Source organism: Calidris pugnax, unplaced genomic scaffold (genome assembly GCF_001431845.1).
Source record: "Calidris pugnax isolate Ruff unplaced genomic scaffold, ASM143184v1 scaffold44, whole genome shotgun sequence".
Taxonomy (NCBI): domain Eukaryota; kingdom Metazoa; phylum Chordata; class Aves; order Charadriiformes; family Scolopacidae; genus Calidris; species Calidris pugnax.
The window spans coordinates 3,737,480-3,759,444 of record NW_015094506.1 but is presented as its reverse complement, the minus strand read 5'-3'; the positions used below and the strand labels follow the sequence as shown (position 1 = coordinate 3,759,444).

Sequence of the window (21,965 nt, the reverse complement as noted above, 5' to 3'; positions counted from 1 at the left end):
CCAGCCCCCTTCATCGCCTGTTTCGGTGGTAGGGGGTCTGCTTTTTTGATTTATTTAATTTTTTGGGGGAAGGGGGGGTGTCAGTGTTCCCTTTTGTGAAGGGGGGTAAAGGTGGGGGTCGGCGGCCGGAGCCGGGGGGGACACACACACGGGGAGAAGTTCAGAGCCGTTCCCGGGGGTGGCTGCTTTTTGTTACCTACCCGGAAAAATAACAGCCCGGGTAAGGCTGTCTTCGCGTAGTGTTTTGCCTGTAGGGGGTGGGGGTGTAAGGGACATATTTATTATGATTATTTTTTTGTGTCGTGTCCCCCCCTCCCTTCCTTGTTTTCCTGTTGTGGCTATTTCTTCCTCAATGCTCCGTACGTAGGGTTTCTTCTCCCTCCTCCCCTCTCCCCCCATCTTATTTGTCGCTAGATCCTCTCCTTTTTGTAAGTGTGAAAGGGTCTGGAGGGGTTTGATGTTTTGCATTTCAATCAAAATGTGATTTTTTTTTTTTCTTTTTTTTTTTCTCCCCCCCCCCCCCTTTTTTTTTTTTTTAAATCAGTTGGAATTATTGTTTTGCCAGCCTCTTCCTTTATTCCCTTCACACACACACACACAAAAAGCCATGTAAAGCCTTTATGGTGTATGGGCAAAGCAGCCCCCTCTCCCCACACTTCCCCTGAAAGCCGGAGCAGGGTGCTGGGCTCGGCAGCCTCCATTATGGAGCCCTGGGTTTGGTTTTGCCTCTGGCCTTTGCTAGCCAGGGCATCTTCTCACTCCAGACCCCCTCAGGTGGGGACCGAGGTGGCCCTCCTGTCGTGTATGATGTGTGTGTCCCCCCCCTCCCCGAGGTTGTCCCTGCATCTTCTGTCGCCATCGGTGCTGGCACAGCGGAGCGAGATCAACTCTATCGTGTGTTTATATAATGGCCTTTGTGCCTGTACGTGGGTATTTTATATTATATAAAAGGGGATTGGTGCAAAATGGTGTGTGTGTGGGGGGAAGCAGCGCTGGCGGCTGGATAGTAATTTTTTATTATTATTATTATTATTTTTTTTTTTTTTTGAGGCCGTGTAGTATATTGTAGGTGTCTGTGTAATGTTGGGTATTCACATATGCAAACGCTCATGCAGAGCACACACTCGCTTTGAGGTTGTATGTGTGTTAATCCCGTATGGAAAACTAAATGGTTTAACTAAATGATTGCCCTGCAGCCCCTGGGAACGCTGCCTTGGCTGGAGAGCACAGGAAGGGTGGCAGGGCAGGGGGGGTTAAGCCAGCTGGGAGGGAGGGATGGCTTTTTGAATTTTACACGTATCAATAATATAGAGAGAGTAATAAAAATTTCATATATAATAATATAAATTCTACACGTAAAATTTTCTTTCTTCTTGTAATAGTAGACCTGAAGATCAGATGATAAGGGTGGAAGCTGTAGGTGGGGGGGGGGGGTACGTGTGTGAAGTAGAAGGAAGCGTGGTGGATGCTTCAACTCCTGGAGCAGTGGTTGGAGGGGGTGAGATGTGTTTGTCCTGCCTGCTCCCCTGACTGTGAATCCAGGCCGTTGCTCTCTGGCTGTCCTCCACCCAGGTTTTCTAAGCACACTTGTGTGTGTGTGTGTGTGTGTGTGTGTGTTGGGGGGGGAGATAAGGCAAAATGACAGCTGTGCGAGACCCATGATTTTTCACTCCCATTATCCTGCTTCCCCGCTTCCACCCCCTCGCCCTGGAGCATTTTTCAGATTCCCCTTTGGAGCCTGTTGCTTAATCAGCCTAGAAGGGCTGCTGCCTCGCTGTGCCAGAAACCCTTCTTAACCTGGCTCCTGCCTGTCCCAGAAGGGTGGGACCAAAATTTCGGCTTGGGACTGTGGGGTGTTGCAGAACAGTAGCCACTGTGCCAGGTGCGGAAGGGGACCTCAGAGGGACCTGTTGCCCAGCCTCTGTGGCTTGCTGGGCTGCGGTTGCCCCGGCTGGGAGTTGGACTGCGGTGGAAGTGCCCAGGGTTCACAGGTCTGGGCAAACGTGGCCGTGAAGGAAGGAGGTATGAGACCCCCCTTCCCTGTTCCCAGGGACATGGACCTTTGATCGCTTATTGGAATAGGAGTGTAAGCAAGTCAGGTGTATGTTAACGTGGTTATACAGAACAGCAGGCAGCGGATAAAAATCATGTCTGTTTGCTGCGCCCTCACCCAGGTACGCCTGCCTTCTGGTTTGGGTTCCCAAGGCTCTGCCTACATTCCTTGTAGTAACAAAGTCAGAAATAGCCACAGGGTTTTGTAGACTTTAGACGCACAGAAACCCACATGCATAAGTAAATACTAGGTGAGGGGACTCCACCTCCAAGTGTTTTGTGTGTGGTTTCTGGTGACTGGAGCTCTGCTTTCAGGGTTCACAATGTCTCCTGAATGCCTTGATAGGATTATTTTCCCGTACGTCTCCGTGGCCCGTCCATTCCTCTTTCTGTAATCCCATCTCCTGGGGCAGGAGAAGCAGCTCTGGGTTTATAGTATGCCCAGAATCCTGTAGCTGGGATTATACTTTTTTGTGCTTGCGTCTCACAAGGCCATTCCTCTCTCCTTTCCTTTGGTGATGCTTCTTTCCCACTGAGCTCCAGCAAGGGAAAGTTCCTCTCACCTACTTGTGAAAACATGAATCATTCCTCACCTTTCCTGTCCCCAACAGGCTCTGTGTCTGCATTCTGTACGCTAATAATGTGGCAGTGCATAAATTAGGAGTGTGGCAAATCCCTCTAAAAGGAGCCGTCTTGGCTGTCTCGGGAAGAGCCATGGTTTCTGGAATAAGTTGGTGGCCATGGAAGGGGCGAGGGAAAAGGAGCTGTTTAGAGGGGGAACTGCTGTTGGTCGAGGTGTTTGCGGCAGAAGTTGAGGTTGGCAAGGAGAACAAACTCTGTGGCTGTGGTCCTTCCACCTAGTTGGTTTTCTGTAGAAGGTGAGTAGGCTAAGCCTGGGCATGTCGATGGGGTATAGCAGGTCAAAGGGTTAGCTAATCACCTCAGGTAAAGGGATGAGGAAAGGCCTGAGCTGCTAAAAACAAACAGCCAGCACACCTAGGTAGGCAACAGAGACAGAGAGGCTCAGGTAGACCAAAGGAGGAGCCTGTGATCCCATCAGCAGAAGCGTGTGGAGATAAGCAAATGACATTCCTAGTCAGTGTGCACCTTGCAGGGTTCAGTTCAGTGAGATGTCTCCTCCCTATCCCCTGTGCTGGCCCCCGCCTAGGGGCGATGGAGTCGCTTGCTCCTGGCAGTCTGTCTGTCTCTTGCAGCCCTTGGGTCCTGTGCTTCACCACTGCTGAGGTGCTGGTCTAGGGCTGGGCCAGAGAGTGCTCCTTCTCATGGGGTTTATTATGCATGTCTCTTCTGGTGCCTCACGTGGTTATCACTGTCCAGATGCCAGATACTGTAGGTTACAAGGAGCAGTACCATCTCTCTTCACAGTAGTATGAAGTGATCACCCACTGAAACCTTCTTAGGAGGGATTTCCTGCCCTCTCCCAGTCTCTGAACAAAATGGTGGGGGAGAGGTTCAATTCTCCTTCATTCCTAGAATGGGAACATGGAAAGCATACTTGAAAGAGTCATGTTCCTGCAGCGTTTCTAGCTCATGCTGTCCCTGGACATCCAGGAGGTCAGGAGAGGTGATAGAAGCCATGTAGTAAGTGAAGTATTTCAGGATTAAAAACGGTACCCAGCCTCTGGGTGAAGTGGGGAGGTCTCTTCTGGAGTCTTACATGATTCACTTCCTGTTTCTGCTCTGACGCTGTGTTTTCTCTGCTTCTTTTCTCAGCACGACTGAACCATGGAGCTTCGAGTGGGGAACAAATACCGTCTGGGCAGAAAGATCGGCAGCGGTTCGTTTGGAGACATTTACCTAGGTGAGTGTGAGTCTCTGTCCTTCCACCTGCAAGGTTGTTTTTCTCAATTGCGTCATTGTTTTGGGGTTGTTTTTCTTGCCCATTTAATATTTGTGGGCACCGTGTAAGGTTGGAGGGTGGTGGAGACAAAAAGAGCTTCAAGGAGTACAGCTAGTTGCTGCCAGTCTTCTGATGGCAAAGAAAGTGGGGTGAGCTCAGCTTTGCCTCGCAGGTGTTGGAGAGACAGTGGTGTTTGATCAGACTGATTTAGATTTGGACTCTTCAGAGCATATTTGTCACACACCCTACTCCAGCTCTCTTGCTTCCTTTTCTTGAGCTTGGGTGTGGGTGGGTGGTGGAAATGGCTGTTGTTTCAGGGTAAAAGGAATAAAGTTTTGGGAAGATCAGTAGTGGGAGAGGTGGTCTGTCACTCATAAGAGAGGTCTGAGACCAGATGTAAAACAGGTCAGGGAGGCTGGCCTGGTTAAAGTCCTGGGGCCTAGATCTGTTAGATCTGTAATGGGATTTAGAGTTAATGTCTGGAATGACCTGAGCTGGGAGCTCAATGGACAGAGCCCATGAGTCGCTGGGTTTCCTCTTACCACAGCAGGTCACTTGGGGAGAAGCTTTTCCAAGCCGGCACGCTGATGTGTAGATATGTTCCCTGGTGCTTTACCTGCTGATGTTTTTATTGGCTCAAACTGTGTGGGGCCAGGGTGGTGAGACTACCCAATAGCCTAAACGATCCCTCCGTGAGAGCTGGTGTGGCTTTACCTGTCGTTTAGGTCTCACCTCTACCTGTTTAGCTGTAGTCCTGCAGGCCAGCAGAATGATTTCCCTCTCCCTTCTTGGTGTTTGCACCCTTTGGGTACTTACAGATGGTCATCGTGTGTTCCTCAGCTGTTAATGTGCTCAGTTGAGTTATAGTTTGCTTCCCAGTACGTTCACCACTCCTCACTCTTGCTGCTCCTCTGATTTTTCCCAGTTTGTCCATCTGCTGAGCAGTTTGGAGCCTACACAGCATTCGAGGTATGGCATTTCCAGTGCCTGGCAGTGAAGGGCTACCCTTGAGTGATCTGTAACGTGATGCCTCTGCATAGACTGCTTTGGGTCTCCTTGGCTTCCCCCATCACCAACACTCTTATCAGGTTGCGGAATTGGCCTTAGCGCACTGTCAGCTGTATTGTAGAGATCTCTTCTAGGTTCTGCAACATCTTCCCATCTCTCCCCGAGTTCCTTTCATTGAATACCTCTTGTTCAGATTACTTTTCCCCGTGTTTGTAAATCACCTTCTGTTTTCTCCCTCTGGCTTTTATCTCCAGTTCCCTCTTGCTTTATTATTCTCTCTTGATTGGTGTTGGCAGCCTCTCTTGATTAAGTATCCTGTGGGAATCATCACTACAGGCTTTGTTGCCACCTCTATCCAGAGCATGAACAAAGATGATAAATAATGGATCTGGGATCCTAATTCCGCTGAATGCTGCCTTTACTACAGCCTACTCCTGCATGTCACTCCTCCGTGGCCCTCCAGCCAGTTAGTGTCTCAGGTGGCAGTGCTTTTACTTCCCGGGTCCTAAGGACTGAGGGGTGATAGCCCAGACGCACATTCACCTGTGCTAGAGTTTGAAGCCTTCCAGACCATCCCTAGGACAGTATAAATTGTTGGGATCTTGCAGAACATCTGGGGTACATGCTGAGAAAGAAGGGGGTAACTGAATGGCAGGGCCTGATGCTGTATTCCTCTGTACCATGTAACAGGTTGTCCACCTGTGGGAAGGGGACATGGAAAACAGGCTCTGGTGAAGGGGTTGTTCCCGCCTTGCCTGTAACCAAACAACATGAGAGGCAGAGGAAACACCAGCACCCTGGTGTGGTGAGCACAGCAGGATCCTTCAACTGCCAAGTTCAACCAAGTTACTTGAATGCAGTATCAAAGCCCTTGTGATGTTCATTGAGGTGCAAGCCAGCGTGTTTTGAAGCAGTGATAGCGAGACTTGTTGGAGCCTGGGTGACTCCCCAGCCTGGAGGGATCAGGCATGTAGTCTCTGATGGTGCGTCTGGAGGACGCTTGAGCTCATGCTATCCTCTCACGGTCTGCTCTGCAGACAGAGGGACTCATTCACGAGGACTTCTGTCCTGCACTGGGTTCACCTCACAGTTCTCTCTCTTGATAATGGTGTGTATCATGGTTTGGGCCTCAAACCAGGACAATGTGGAGACAGAGCAGAGACAGACAAGCCTTGTCTGTCTCTGAAAGTGAGCATGGGCAAGCTGGGTTTGTCCCTGTCTTCTCTCTTTCAGGATGTTAGTACCTTCAGCTACCCTGTGACCAGTGGGTACTGTGACCTCTGCTCTTTGGGATTTGTTTTGGGCTTTTTCCTTTCAGAAGGAAACTTGAATTTCTACGTGGGCAGACACAAAGGATGGACTCCTGTTAATCCTCAGCTGGGGCTTAAAGCACAATGCCTTGCTTCCATGCCCTGCCTTGGGGGATTTTCTTCCCGCCTGTGCTTGGGAAAGTGGGAATTGAGATGGGGCTGCCTGTGGGACTTGGCTAGCCCATTTCCCTCTAAAAAAGCTCACTCAGGAGAGCAAAATCCAGCTTGCAGCGGGATTGCTGAGACCTTTGGGCCGTCGGAGGAGAGGTGCTTTGTCAGAGGTGTTGGCCGAGGGGCAGGGCAGGGTTGCTGGACGCGCTAGGAGTCCCACCAGGCCGGGATGCACCAGAGGAGGACACGGGTGGTGGAAAGAAGCTGGGGAGACAAAGCATGCTGGGACCTGCCTTGGCTGGGGACAGTTCCTGGTGGCAGGCTCCTCCCTTGCTGGGAGGGGAGTGCCTTCCCTTTGTTTCCTGGCCTGTTAACTCTCTCTCGCCCTATCTGACTTCTTCCATCTGTTCCCAGCCCTCCTTTCTTCCCCTGCCAGGCTTGGTGGAAGAGGAGCCGGGGGGAGGCTGTGCCTGTTGGCTTGCCTGATGCGCAGGGAGGGCGGCGTTTATTGTATCAGACCTGCAGCAAGGCTTCCGCTCCCAAAAAAATCCTGTTTAGCCGGTGACATCCCCTGTCCCCGGGGCCCGGTTTCAAACAGCTCGTGATGAATGAGTTGAATTTGTGCAGCCCCCACAGCGGAGCGAGACTGGGGGTGGATGTTAGGAATTATCCCCAATCCTACATATGTCTCTCGAGTGGCTGAAGGCTCTGCTGCGTTCGGCTCAAACGGGAAGCGAGCAGAGAACTGTTGCTTTTGCAACCTGTGTCTTTAAAAAAGATGGTGGTTAAAGTGTGGAACAAAGGATCAGAGAGACTCCTGCCCTTAGACTCCCTCTTCACTTGTGGTGGTTTCGGTCTGGGTAGATTTCTATCCAAGAAATGGTAGAGGGAGCGACCTGAAGGCATAGGGGAATTTGGGGAGGGGGGGTGTGAGCCTAAAGTGTTCACTTGGTGACCCCCTCAGCGAAGACTAACTCCTCATTAGGTGTGATCGGTCCTACTTTCGCTGTTCCAGGCCACAGGGTTGTCTCTTCTTTTTCTAAGAGACTAACACCTGTGTTTGGGCTATGGAGAGCGTGGGGCTGAAGGCCATGTTGATCATTTGAATGGCATATTCACATTATGTAGAATATAAGTTTTCTTGATGCTTACCCCGCCTTTCCCTTTTCCTGCTTTACATGTTCACAGATAACACTCCCCACCTGCAGACAGCCTAGTAGATGGATGCATTGTCATCTTCCTAAACACACAGAGTAACGTGGAGATGAGAACTCATTCATCTTTCCACTGTTCAACTTTGGGGAGTAGGGTTCATTCGAAATGCTAATGCTACTGCTGCCAAAAGTTAGCGAGACTTATCATTGTGTGTTTGTCAGCAGATGGACTAGGAGAGGGAAGAAGAATACCCTCAGGGAACAGACAAGAGAGCTGGTGCAGAGCATTTGGAGGAAAGTCTTCACAAAGGCAGGGAAAAGAGAGAAAGGAAAGAAGCGCTCGTATCTTTTGGATGTCCTGGGTTTTTCATACTGAATGAGAGCCAGTGATTGAACTATTCTTGATTGAATTAATTTAAAAGGTAGATACTAGTTCAGGTACATGTTCTTATTGTGATCTGAGCCCTTTTTCCTGCTCTTTTCCTCTTTGCACTCCTGATGCTTGTAAGGAGGGTCCTGTGGTGGAGTATAGGGAATGTACAGACTTGTTTTGCTGCCAGCAGTTTTTAAGTGGAAAATGCCAGCATCTTTCTAAAAGTAACCCTTGGACAAATGGCTCTATCTCTTAGGATGGCTTTTCCCCTTTCCCTTCTCCTGGATCTTGAGTAAAACCCCTTATTAAATTCATCCCATTTGCTCCTCCTTTCCCTCCCTTGGAGCACCCTAAATAATTCTTCTCCCTCCTTAGTGTTTACAGCCTTCAAATATTTGCAGACTGTTGTCATGTCCCATTCTTCCTCCCCACCCTTCTTAGTTGTATCTCTTGTCTATGTTACATATTTAGCTCTTTTAATCTTTCTTAGTAAATCAATCCCTCTAGGCCCCAATCGTTTTTGTTCTTGTGTTACAAATTCCTAGCAGCTTGTCTGTCTCGACCCCGCGCTGTAGTATCTAGATGACGTCTTTTTGCTAGCAGGCAGCTTTTGGCTAACTTTGTGTACATGCCAGAACTCTTCAACAGGAGATGGATCTCCTTAGGATTCAGAGGGAGAAGGGCTGCAGTTGTGTGAACATTTCCTTTTTGTTTTTGGTCCCTGGCTCTGGAGGTGTTGTGTGAAAGAGGATGGACGGAGACATCTATCTGCAGCTGTCCTTGTGGACTCTGAAAGTCATCACATTGATCAAGAGGCATGAATTAACCAGACCTACCAAACTAGCTATAGAATATCTACAAAAAAGTCACCTTTGACTCCAGCTTATGTTTGGCATGCACGTTCTGGAGAAGTTTATTTTATGACAGTGTTCATAAATTGATCATGATTGGAGCTGCTCTATGATTTGTGTTTGAGTGTAATTTTTAATAATTTTAATAGAGGAAGGGCTTGTCTGTGCGTGTGAGGCAGGCATGGGAGGGGAGAGAGAGAAGCACGTCTTGAGTGTCATTCCCGTGACCCGTGTACAGATCTTCATTCTTTCCATTTTAGGATGATGTGAAACATCTGGAATCCTCTTGGCTAGGACGAGAGAAAGACCAGCCTGTTACTCCTTTGACAGTGCACTTTGGGACCAGAGTGCTGACTTTTGTGGCTGGCAGCTCAGTTCCTTTCAGAAAGAAGCATATGGGGTGATGGTTTTGTGTCATCGCAAACTATCTAGCAATACCTTCAACAAAGGCGTCTGAGTAACTTAATTCAGTACCGGATTTGGTTTATTTCTTCACGCTTCTAATTTAGGATATAGCAAATGTTTCTGTGTTGGCAAAAGATAAAGGTATTATTAAAGCCCTCAGGAGAGGGAGAAGCTGGAGATTTGGGAATTATCTGTATTGAGCAGGTCAGGGCTGTGGAGACACCAGAGGTAGGTGGGAATGTTAGCAATGTCTCCTCCTGAACTAATTGGCTCTGTTGAAACAATGTACCAGTAACAAAGGTAACCAGTAATTTTGCTCAGGAAGAGGTACTCCATATCACTGCCTGAGGGGCTGGCTTGGGTTCAGGGACTAGGTTTATGATCAGTGACAGCTAAAACTTCCACTCGGTTTTGGAACTGAGTACATACAGATTGACCTCCTAAAGTCTGGCACTTCTAGAGATGAGGATGCAATTAACACCTTGTGGGACTGTTGATCTACCTTGGCTGCCAGATCAGAGCTGGTTTCCTTTTCATGTGCCTTCCTCTGGGCTTGCCTTTGCAAATGGCAGTGCTGGAAACTCTGTATGAAGTTGAAGTGACTGAAATCTCATTTCTGTCACAGAAGATAAATTTCAGGACAAATCTTAAGGTTTTACCATCTGTATGGGCTTTGTTAAAATTGTTTAGCTTCAGTGGAAGCTTGCTTAATCTTCATTTCACCTCATTTATATGCAGGAGCCAATATTGCAACTGGTGAAGAGGTGGCCATCAAATTGGAATGTGTCAAAACCAAGCATCCCCAGCTCCACATTGAAAGCAAGTTCTACAAGATGATGCAGGGAGGAGGTGAGATGGGGAGGAAAAGATGGGGCCGGGGGAGTGGTTGAAGAAGGAAATTATTCTGGAGGGCCTTAGAAAGGAAAAGACTTGCTGTTGCATATGATCTTCTCGGTAGGGGATGCAGCAGTTTTCCTCTGTTCTGTGGGCTTAATCTTTCTCTTTCCCCAGTGGGTATCCCCTCCATTAAGTGGTGTGGAGCAGAGGGGGACTATAATGTCATGGTGATGGAGCTCTTGGGGCCCAGCCTGGAAGATCTCTTCAACTTCTGTTCCCGCAAATTTAGTCTCAAGACAGTTCTGCTCCTGGCAGACCAGATGGTGAGTTTCCTCTGAAGCATTTGTGCCTACTCTCCTTTTCCATGCCTTTTTTTTTTCTTTCTTTTTTTTTTTTTCCCCTTCTCTCCCATCCCCTCTGCTCAAGAACTGCTATATCCCAGGCTTTTTTCATTTAGCAGCAAGTGGCTGCCAGGTTTCTATTTCTTGATAAAGCTGGGGGCCTGGAACTTAGGCACTGCTGGCTTTTCTTGATCTCCACCCGTCCTTCCTTTCCCTGCTGCTCACTCTGTATTAACATTGAGTGCATTAGCTTTTTCCTGTGTGATGGACGACTGGCATTGCTACCTATCTCAACTCAACTGCCTGTGCCCTGGGTTTAAGACCCTTAGCTGATCTGGACCCTCTCATTTCCCAGACTGGCTAAGTTTGAATGTTGACCTGTGTCAATACTGAAACTCAAAGTTTCAGTCTGTACGAACTTGCTTCCCATCCTTCCTTGTGGTGCTAATGGTGACCTCCCTAGATGGAGGACTGGGCTGGTGTGCATGGTTGAATTCCATCTCCATTCTTCATTTCCATATCCTTCTATGTCCAGAGGATGTCTTTTTCTTTGGTTGTCATCTCTGATATTCTCTGCAAAATGTCCCTTTCCCTGCTCTGTCAAGCCACTGTCCTAGACAGGATACCTTTTCTTTTTTAACAGATGCAGTTACGATAAGTTACCTTCTCACTTGTCTCACAATTTATTTCTTTTATTCCACCTCTCCAGATCAGCCGTATTGAGTACATTCATTCCAAGAACTTCATTCACCGGGATGTGAAGCCAGACAACTTCCTTATGGGCCTCGGCAAAAAAGGCAACCTAGTATACATCATTGATTTTGGTTTGGCCAAGAAGTACCGAGACGCCCGGACCCACCAGCACATCCCTTACCGGGAAAACAAGAATCTGACTGGCACAGCCCGTTATGCCTCTATCAACACCCACCTGGGAATTGGTGAGCCTGCTGTTGCCCTCTTGGTGGGGCTTTCCAGGGGAGGTGGTGTGTCCCCAGAGGGAGGGGGGTGGGTTCTGTGCCTGGCTCCTCTGCTGACCTGTGTGGAGATGGTGGGCAAATAACTGTGAACGCCTGGGTTACCTCACCTGCCTTTTGTGGCACTCTGAGCTCCTGAAGGCAGAAGTTGTCTGCCAGTGTGTGTTTGTGCGCTGCTTAATACAATGGGGCCTATTTAGCAGCAAGGCTGTGACCTCCCTGACTTTACTGCTGCTAACTCTGCCATGGCAGTTTCTGCCAGCTGATTAGATATATAAAGGAGTCATTGGCAGGCCCTGAGCCTTCAGGGATATGTGCAATTGAAACCTCTCTTGTTGACTCCCGAGTGCCTTCATCGGTGGTTATTCTGTAGCTGTCAGAGCTGGAGGATACAGGCCCACGGCAACATGGTCATAGTCCTGTTACCCACCACTGAGGATGGGGACAGCCATGTGCTGGAAGTGTACAAGAAGATGAAGTAAGGGGAGGCTTCCTACTGCCTGGACATCTGGGTTTTGAGGATTGGCTGTCATGGACCTTCAAAATACATGTGTGCCTGTGAACCATGCTGCCCTCTTCACCACTGAGACTGAAGCAACTTTAGGGAGGTAGGGCTCTGTCCTTAGTGTCTATAGCTAGAACCATTGGGGTGAAACAAGGCTGGGAAAGTGCTGAGAGTTTAGACAGGTCTTACACTTGTGATGGCCATCCTCCCAGGTTTTGTAAAAACCTTGTGCAGGTTAGTACCTGCTGCACTTAAACCTCCTGAAGTCACCCAAACTCCTGTCCTGGGAATGAGCCCCTGGTGCGTAACGCCTGGTTGCTGTGAGGAAGAGGTGGAAATCTCTTGCGGTTTTCTCTTCCGTTCCCTGACTGGAAACTTCTCTTCAGTGTGTGACTTCTTTCCCCTGCTAAACTTTGGGTAAACTTTGTCTGTCCACAGTGTGAGGCTTTCATAATTACTGTGGTGTCTGTTCTCAGTGGGCTCATTTGGTTCTGCTACTGATCCAAAGAGCAGAAACACTGAAGCTGCCCTGGCTGTGGACCCAGAAAAATAGCTGATGTGCTCGCAGCTCAGTTTGCATCTTGGGGAGACCTTCTTCTGAAATATGTAAGATGGGAATTTGAAAATCAGAGCAGGGAACTCAAACCTTTAAAGCTAACAGCTTCCACAGGATTTTGCGTCCTCATTCTTCTTAGGGAAAGTTTCCCATTCTTCCCTCTTGCAGATGGTTTCTCAGAAATCTGGACTTGACCTGCAAAAAATAAAGCAGTTTCCCCACTGTCTTCCTTGCTCAATACTGTAAAACTACAGACTGAAAATGTGTTATTTATATCGAAATGGGGAGTGTTGTATGTTGAGAGTGGGCTGTGATCTCCTGACCTCTTCCACGTAGTGAAAATAGTTCTCATAGGGCTTTCCAAGTTGGTCTTCTGTATTTTGGCTTGGCCTGCTTATATATAACTGCCTCTCCATTGAATTCTCGGTCAAGATTTCCACAGCCATGGTAACTGTCACAAGGAGACATGCACAAAATAATTCTCACTACTATGTCTGTTGATACTTTAGCGTGTGCCTGCTCTGTCTGAACTGATCATAAGAGGCTAAATGCCTGGTTGCGGGGTTGTTATTTCTTTTTGAAGGACTTTTATTATTCATCCCACCCCAACTTAGCCCTTTACTACTGGTGCTTGGTTTGTGTATTGGGAAGAACAAACACTGTTTGAACACTAATCCGAGGGCAAACTGCATATGCCATGGGTCTGAGTGCAGCCATTGCTCTCTTCATGCCCTTTGCTTTGGGAAAGTCTGGGTGTGAGTTGCTCTGCGCAACAGGTCTCGGGTGTATTATCTCCATTGCAGACAGTGTCCCTGAATGGCATAAAGGTTACATGGCTTGCCCGGAGGACAGGGGATTGGGGGTCTCAGGGTTGCAGCTGGGGTTCCTGTTTCTCAAGACCTTGCCCCAGGGTGTATGACAGACACATTTGTGAGTTAGCAGCATTGCCATGGGAACCGTCACTCTGAATTTTTTGACTTTCCAGAGACTAAATTATCTGTCTTAATGTTACATTACTGTGGTTTAGGGAGAGGGAAGGAACCAGGTGCTGGGGTATTCGTGTGACAGGAATAGCAAATGAATAAATGCCTTTATTTGAATGTGCAAGCTAAGGGTTGGGCATTCCGATGTCTGGAGGAAACACATTCTTTTCCCAGTGACCGGGGGAAAAAGTAGGAGGCGAGATTGGGGAGGGTTTCCACAGCTGGAGACTTGCTGTTGGGGGAGTCATTGGACTGTGCAGGCTTTGGTTCACACATTCCAGTCAATTTTCACATGCTCTGGGGATGAGAGTCCTTGCACCCTCTGGAGCTTGTAAAGTCTCAAATAGATGCCCAGGGGTGCCCAGGAGACAGTCCTGGAAGAAGCCTGGTGGGTTCTGTCTGGATAACAGGGGGCTGGGAGGAATTCCTCCCCAACACATGTCCTAGATGGCATCAGCGTAGGCTGTGCAGAGCATAAAGTTATTCTGCTCGTCCTGCCCTCTTGTCACCCATTCCGCATTTTTGTGTGGTTTTAAAGGCTGTTGCCATGCAGTGGGGAGAGAAAGGGGAAGTGTGGCCTCAGCATGTGAAAAGTCAGATCTCAGTTTATAGTCAGGAAAATGTTGCTTTGTTGAGACTCCTTCCCCCAGTGAAGACAGCTGATTTCTAGGGAGTCCTCCATGGGAACAGCATCGCTTTGGATAGGATCAGGGTGAGGGGAAGCACTGTCCTGGGTGACCAGGAGGCACTTTGCACCACAAACAAGTTTTGTCACGAACCTTGCATCCGAGGCAACCAGTCCTTAGTCTCCTGTCTTTGCCCAAGCATGTCTTCCCCAGGTAGCTCACCGTCCTGCTACTCGCCCCTGACTCATCTCCTTGTGAGGACCCTGCTTTGGGAATGGAGTGAGGGTGCAGGCTGGCTGGGAGCCTCCTGGGAGTGGGAGGGAACTGGCACCAGTTGCTTGCAGAGTGGGTTGGGTTTGATGTGGGGTCATGCTGGGTTGCGTGGGAAGGCTACCTTGTGTTTCATGTTGGAAGGGGTTTTGCAAGGGAAGGAGGAAAGGATGAGTGTCCTGTAAAAGTAGAAGTCCCTCATCTATTGTATGAGAGCTGAGAAGCTGAAGTAAAATGGAGAGAGGAAGTGTGGTGTGGTGTCACAGGTCATGACTGCAATCCTGCTTCTGGACTGACTTGTTCTGGGCATGCATCGACGTCACTTCTGTTTCTCTTTCTCTTCTCAAACTGTAAAGTGAGATCTTTTGCCTACGTCCCAGGCATGCTGTGAGAGTTAGTCAACGATTGTCAAGCTTCTAAAAGTAGAAAGTTGTGATGTTAAATAATGTTTCTTTGGTGTGTGGAGATGAACTTTTTTTCCTAACTAATTGACTACTCCGCTTTTGCTGTCTAATGTTGTCTGGTATCCTGTGGCTGTTGGTATATGAGACCAGGCAAAAAAAAAAAAAAAGAATTTGGAGATAGCTTAGGGACATGTAATAGTAACTTAAGATGAAACAAAGAAATGGGATGTAGGAACTGTTTTTCTTCACCATCATTCAAGGATGATTCATGCAGGATGTTGTAGTTAGGGTTAAAGGTGAAAGACAGCTACAGTGTTTTCAGGTAGCTTGACAACTGTGACCCATCATGTTGATGCTTCTGGCTTCTCATGGATTTGAATCTCACTGAAGTTGTTGAAGTGGGCTGCAATGACCACATGTACCTAAGAAATGATACTTTCAGGGGTGCAACACAATCAGATATTTATCATTCAGCATTTTAATAACTGGTTATCCTGCTTACAGTTATTTTTCCTTGACCATATTGCTGTGTTAAGGCATAGCTGAAGTGTGTTTGCATGCATGTAATGGATACTAGCGAGCTGCCCAGTTTGGTTTTGTAACCCCCTCTCCTTGCCTCCAGTAAGGACATGTAGCTTCACCACTGACTTCAGTCTTCCTAACCTCAAGTCTCCAATTCTGGCCTTCCCCAAATCACTAGGACTGTGCCTAGACGTGTTTGCAGAACATCTCCTGTTGTTGGTAGCTGCACTAAAAGCTGTTGTTCTCCACACAAATGGAGATGTGTGGTGCAGCCTACCTTAAGCAGTGTGGAGTTCAAGCAGGGTTTTGGAGGCAAGATACCAATTTATTTCTAAAAGGCTGATTTGGCTGTTCAGTAGGTTTCTCTGGTTCCTGCCCTGCCTTTCCCTACTCCTTTGAGGGGCAATTCCATGCTTCAGACAGGGAACCCACAGTTACAGGCTTGAAAGCTACAGCATGGATAAGTTGAGTGCTGGCAAATTGCAGGATTGAGGTTACCTTTGCCACCTGTGCTTTCAGGTCCTGGATGTGCGCTCTGGTTCCCATTTCCACAGGCCTCCTGTCTCAGGATGTAGGTCATTATCAAATATTGTTTAGTTTTATTTATTTGGTATGTGTGGTGTGTAATTGCAGCCCTCTGAGAGTACACGTGTCCCAGCCTTAGGCTAAATGCAAAACTGGGAGTTTCTTTTCCCTTCTCCCTTCATAGCATCTGAGTGTCTCTCAGCCAGTTCTGTAGTTATCTTTGGCAGCAGTCTGATAAGATTAGGGAGTATTAGCCCCTTTAAAGTGGGCAACTTGAGGCACTAAGTTAGAGAGGTCAAAAAATGCTGTTATTTCTCCATGCTCCAAGTAAGACACTTCGGGGATTTGGATGTCTGCTTTCTCCTCTACTCCTGTCTTGGAACATGGAATTTTTATGGCATTACATGTGCTGTGAACCAAAGGCAAACCAAATCTCCTCTCAGTTATGGAGTGCTGACACCCTCCTTTTCTTCTGCAACCACAGTGCTTCCCCCCACCCCAATATTTTTAATTTGCCAAGACTCTTAGTCCTCAAAAACACTAGGAGGTTATGAGAGGCATGCAGGAGAAGGGCCCATGGTGACCCACAACTTGCATTGGTACATCTGGGCATCTAGATCCATGACCTGCTACAGCTATTCCTATATCAGGATTCAGTTCAGCTAGCAAAGTAAGGGGTAGCTGTAACAATCTACTGGCCTTTGGATGGGGCAGGTGGTAGCATGTAACTGATACTGAGAATTAACCCACAGACCAATACATAATCTGCAGCATCTTCTAGGACGTGGCACTGAATTCAGCAAAACGTAGCCATATTTTGCCTCTTTTATCTGTGTAGGTTGTTATTCTCCTCAAGATGTAAAGTGCTTTCTTCATAGTGTTTATTTTACTTTTGGGAGGGACCAGGGGCAAGAGCTTCTTGGCAAAATTTATAGATGAATTTGTGGGCATGTTGAAGGATTTGGGAGGAGTTTGCAAGTTAACCAGTCAACACTTTAAGTTGCTGAGATTCTCTATCAACTCTGTCCTGAGCTAACTTGCAATTTAAAATGGCTTGGCCATTCCAGGGAACAAGTTCAATGTGGAATGTTTTTGTTTGGGAAACAAATTTTTTTGATTCATAAATAAGCATCTAAAAGCAGGCCTTTACAAAGGCATACTAAGGGCAACCCTTGTTCTGAAGTAGAGCTGGTAGTGATTGATGGCAGTTACACAGTCATTCCCCATTTGGAGGGGAACCTTTTGTTCTAAGTATACCTCTCAATTCATGCCTCTTTTCTCCTCAGCTTGAAAAAATGCCACCAGTCCTGAAAGATATTTGCACAGTATTACATGTTAGGCTTCTCTAAACTATCCACAAAGTCATTTAGCACAAGAAGGGGTCGCTAGTTCCTCTTTTTTTCCTGTGTAAAGAGTTTCAGCAGGTTAATTAGAAGATGTATTTAAAAAGGTTGTGTTTGGCTTACCTGTCTTAGCTTTGTCTTTCCCTGACTATCTCTGCCATGACTAATCCCCAGGGTGAAGTATCATTCTGGGTGGAGAAGTGTAGATGCCCTTCCTCTGGGACTGGGAAGGAGAGGAGGCAGTCTTGCTTGCACTTCTTGAGCTGTTGAATTCTTGTGTGAATTAAGGCTTGCCCAAGTGAGGAGGTAGACAGAGTAATTACTCATTTATGAAATGGGTTGGGCTATATGGGGAGAGGAGCGCTTTAACTCTGGCAGTATGAACATCCCCATGGGAATTTGTACTGGAATGTCTTCTACAAGTTTGACTATCCGTAGAAATCTACCAAAGAAGAGAGAAGGGTGGTTTCTTTTGTTCCGTGTTCACCTCCAAAGCTGTGTGATTGCCAAAGTGGTTTTGGTTGTTGCTCACTCCTTGCCCCTGTGTAACTTCTTCCCACAGAACAAAGTCGCCGTGATGACCTGGAGAGCCTGGGCTACGTGCTCATGTATTTCAACCTGGGCTCGCTGCCCTGGCAGGGCCTCAAGGCTGCCACCAAGCGCCAAAAGTACGAGAGGATCAGTGAGAAAAAGATGTCAACGCCCATTGAGGTGCTCTGCAAAGGCTACCCTTGTAAGTGCTCCCATCTTGATGGCTGTCCTGTCTGGTGCATGGCTTGCTCTCCTGCTGAGACCCCATGAAGTTTTGAGTCCCGAAGGCCAATGCCCAGTACCCCCAGACCGGGGTGTGTTGCTGACACCAGTCATGAGAAGGTTAAGAGACCAGCGGTGATACAGTTCTGGTTCAGAAGTGGGAAATGTGTTTTTGTGGAGAGTTGAGCCTTGTGTTAGTAAGGGCATGAGGGTGCTGAGAGGGATCTTTAGGATCTCAGAAACGGTTTGGAAGGGAGGTGGGCAGCGAGCTGAGAAGGTGTGCTGCTGATCATCCTAAGTTAGTTTGGGTAATGAGGATGAAGGCCAACTGTAATGAATCCCAGAAATAACCAGGCAATGAAGTGGTAAGTGCAGTTCTTTGTAGGTAAAAGTGGAGTAATGTATGTGAGGGGAGAGTAGAAGCCTTGGTCCTTCTGTCACGTGCAGAATAGTAGGCTCTGAGCTGGCCAGTGCCACTCACCAATGCGCTGTTGCAGCTACAATATATGTTTCTGTGAAGGTATCAACTTTGCGCTTAGTGACTGCTGAGGAAAACGGATCAGGTTTAGGAATTACTAGGAAAGAAAAAAGCACAACCAGTGTGCATAAAGCCATGGCCCGCTCATACCTTGCATGCACTCTGCAGCTCTGGTCCATCCCGCTATTTCAGAAGGGATGCAGTAGAACTGGAAGAAGGTCCAGGAAAGGGCCAAAAGGGTGATCAGAGGTGAGGTGATTTCTAAACAAGCAACAAGTGAGTGGGCTGGAACATGGAAAAGAGGTGGTTAGAGAGGTGATAGAAGTCTGCACTCTCACTATGCCTCCAGAAGTTCGGGTGGGAGTTGATTATTTGGTGGCTCCGGCTCTTGGATTTGGAAGAGAAACAAAGCAGGTTCCTGACAGCTTAAAAACAATGTGTTTCTTCACTCAGCCAGTAGCAGACGTGTGGAACTCCTTCCCAGAAAATGATGTGGGTTGTTAAAGCTTGCAGGAGTCCAAGGAGATAATGGACAGAGACATGGAAGAGAGATCTGAGGGTTGTTAAATAATTAGAAAGCACATCCAGATCAAGAAGTTCCCTGAGATGAAAATAGATGGGAACTGGGATAATGTCAATCTAAGTGTCAGGCATACTTGTCCCGGTCTTTCTCTTCTGTAGCGGCCTACCTCTGGCTGCTGGACTAGGAGGACCTCTGGTCTGGTCTGAGCTGAGCACAACTAGTCTTTCACAATTCACCTGCCTTCCTGTCTGTGTTGCTGCTCTGAACTGCATTGGTCATCTTCACACCACGTAGGCCTGGCTTCCCAAAGCTCATCTCAGCCTGTTCTTTAGGGCTGCATTCTTACTCACCTTCAGCAGGCTCTGTGAATTAGTACTTCTTGCTAAGAAGCAGACAGAAAAGAGATGCACAAGCATTTCCTCTGATAAAAATAGGGATGAGATCTCATCAATAGGGATGAGATCTCATCATCACCTTTGGCCAAAGCACTGCAACCATCAGGCTCTGATTTCATTGCACAGCTGTGTGTGCCATCTGGGTCCAGCACACTGGGTGTGCTGAAGGGCTGTGGTGGCTCTGTGGTGGGACCAGGAGGTTTGGATGGTGTTCAACAACCAGCTGTTCTCTGCTCTCTCCAGCTGAGTTCTCGACATACCTCAACTTCTGCCGCTCACTGAGGTTTGATGATAAACCAGACTACTCATACCTGCGGCAACTCTTCCGCAATCTCTTCCACCGCCAAGGCTTCTCCTACGACTACGTCTTTGACTGGAACATGCTTAAATTTGTGAGTGTGTGTGTGGGAAAAGGCTGGAGGGGCAAAGGGTGATTCGTGTCATGGAGATGGGGGAGGAAAGTTGAAAACTGCCTGCCATTTTTACTTAACCCTGGTGAACAACTTAAAAAAGGGGACCAGGTAGAGTGAAAAGAGGAAGAGTTACTTAGTGGTGCTAACTGGGGGTATAGCTACTGTTGTATTAGTGTGTCTGACGGAGCATGTGTGGTGATAGATCTATAGCTATAGGTAGGTAGAGACAATTTTTTTTCAAGAGAGAACTATGTTTGGAGGTGAGACACAGATGTGGATTGTAATATCAGCTGTAGTACCATATGCTTTCGTCCCTGATTCTTCATGAAAGATAATGAGGCCCTCTCTGGGTGGATTGGAAGGTGGTGGTGGGAGAACATGTTTTGGGGATGGAGCTCCACTTTCTTGGCATGATGGACCACTCTGTGTTTTCTGTCTGGGGCTGCTGCTGTCTCTCTTGCCTGACATCTGTGTGTGGAATGGCCTTTTCTCTTGTCCTCAGGGAGCAGCCCGGAACCCTGAGGATATGGATCGGGAGCGGCGAGAGCATGAGCGAGAAGAGAGGATGGGGCAACTCCGAGGTTCAGCCACACGAGCACTGCCCCCCGGCCCACCTGCTGGAGCCACTGCCAACCGTCTTCGCAATGTCACTGAGCCCATGGCCTCCACCCCCACCTCCCGAATCCAACAGTCCGGTGAGTGGGGTGGGAGAGCTGGGAGAGGGCGCCACCCTTATTGCCACCCAAAGTATTGACTGATACTCCTGTCTCACGTTTCTCTGCCCCGACAGGAAACACGTCTCCCAGAGCAATCTCAAGAGTGGACAGGGAGCGGAAGGTCAGCATGAGGTTACACCGAGGAGCTCCTGCCAATGTCTCCTCATCTGACCTCACAGGGCGGCAAGAAGTGTCACGGATTTCAGCATCACAGGTGAGTCCCCACTGCGATATTTATGGCCTTGGCCTGGATGTCCCAGAAGGACTAAGGGCCCCACAGCAGTTTTTACCTCATCTACTGGAGCTCACATGAGCTTCAACAGTGTCGTGAGGGGAGTAGTACTGGGTTATGCCTTGGCTCTTAAGTTACATATTTTCTGGAGGCCATGCTCAGTACTGTCTTAGCTCTTTGCTCAGAGTAAGCCGCCATCATCTTCCAGACTGTAGCGGTTTGGAGAAGTGGAACAGTAAGCTCTTGGGAGGGAGGATGTCCTGAGAGAAATGTGCAGCCACTGTGTTTTGGTGTCCTTCATGCCTTTTTATTCCTCTCCATCCTTTACCTATTATTCCTCTTCTTTTGTAGACAAGCGTGCCATTTGATCACCTTGGGAAGTGAGGAGCAATTGCCACTGGACCAGTGTTTGCTTAGGTGAGCCTCTCCTTGTGCCTGGGATCTGCCAAGGAGAAAATTGCTGGGATTAGGTTAAAGCTTTGATGTTGGTGTGGAGGATTGGTATGTTTCCTTTCCCTTCGCTTTGCTTTGAGATAGTTTTTTGGCTTCAGAGGGAAAAGTAAAACTGGCGGCCAAAGCCTTGGAGGGGATGGATTATCTTGGGCGTGAGGGTAGCTTCCATTTCTCCAGGAGGGCAGGAAAAGTGGAGAAGGTGCTGGGCTGGGGAGCTATTTCGTTAGTTCCTAATGAATGCTTTTCTGGAAGTGTGATGGCTTTGGGGAGGCCAGTGCTGAGCACGTAATGAAGTGTGCGAGACTTTGCACAGCTAGCGAGTGCCTCTTGTAGAGGAATCAACAGTAGCTGGAGAAGGTAACTCCAAGGGGTGGCAGGAGTGTAGAAGAAAGGGCTGATTTGATTTGTTACACTCCAGGTGTCATTGGAATTGCTGGGAATAGCCATTTTGTCTAATGTCCTCTTTCCTTTTTCTTTTTTTTTTTTTCCTCTTTTTAGTGTCTTCACTGTATTTTTCTTTTAAAAAACAAAAACCCCAAAAAACAAACAAAAAAACCTAAAAAAAAAAAGACAAAAAAACAAACAAACAAACAAAAAAAACCCAACAGAATTTCTTTTTGCCAACGACGAGGAGTCGAGCTGTGCCCCCGCGCTGGCGTGAGCCATTTCCGAGAGGGGCCACCTGCGTCCCCCAGCGCGAGCGAGCGCCTCCGAGAAGCTGTCGACGTGGGAGCCATGCGGGAACACCTCCGCTGCCCCCCCAGCCCACTCTGGCCCTACCGTTGCCCCCCACTACTTACCCCCAGCTCCCTTTCCTGACTCTCTGCTCCTGGTTTTGGTTTCTTTCGCTTTTTTTTTTTTTTTTTTCTTTTCCCCTTCTTTTCTTCTTGGATATTTTCTCCTGCCTTTTTTTTTTTTTTTAATTTTCAAATTATATGGTTTCTAGCCATATAAACTTTAACTTGACTCTCTTTTTTTTTTTTTTTTTTTT

At 47.9% G+C, this 21,965-nt stretch overlaps 1 protein-coding gene across 1 annotated transcript in view; it reads left to right on the top strand.

Annotated features, from left to right (window-relative positions):
• Nucleotides 1-21,517, top strand: part of LOC106901504 (casein kinase I isoform epsilon) — a 21,957-nt gene extending 440 nt beyond the window's left edge. Inside the window, exons 2-11 of the mRNA XM_014964312.1 lie at nucleotides 3,787-3,874; nucleotides 9,864-9,974; nucleotides 10,137-10,285; nucleotides 11,013-11,241; nucleotides 17,574-17,744; nucleotides 19,404-19,552; nucleotides 20,076-20,268; nucleotides 20,364-20,503; nucleotides 20,873-20,938; nucleotides 21,473-21,517. Coding sequence (XP_014819798.1) covers nucleotides 3,799-3,874; nucleotides 9,864-9,974; nucleotides 10,137-10,285; nucleotides 11,013-11,241; nucleotides 17,574-17,744; nucleotides 19,404-19,552; nucleotides 20,076-20,268; nucleotides 20,364-20,503; nucleotides 20,873-20,905 — 1,251 coding nt within the window. The 5' untranslated portion in view covers nucleotides 3,787-3,798 and the 3' untranslated portion in view covers nucleotides 20,906-20,938; nucleotides 21,473-21,517. The remainder of the gene's footprint in view (nucleotides 1-3,786; nucleotides 3,875-9,863; nucleotides 9,975-10,136; nucleotides 10,286-11,012; nucleotides 11,242-17,573; nucleotides 17,745-19,403; nucleotides 19,553-20,075; nucleotides 20,269-20,363; nucleotides 20,504-20,872; nucleotides 20,939-21,472) is intronic.
• Nucleotides 21,518-21,965: the final 448 nt, after the last annotated feature.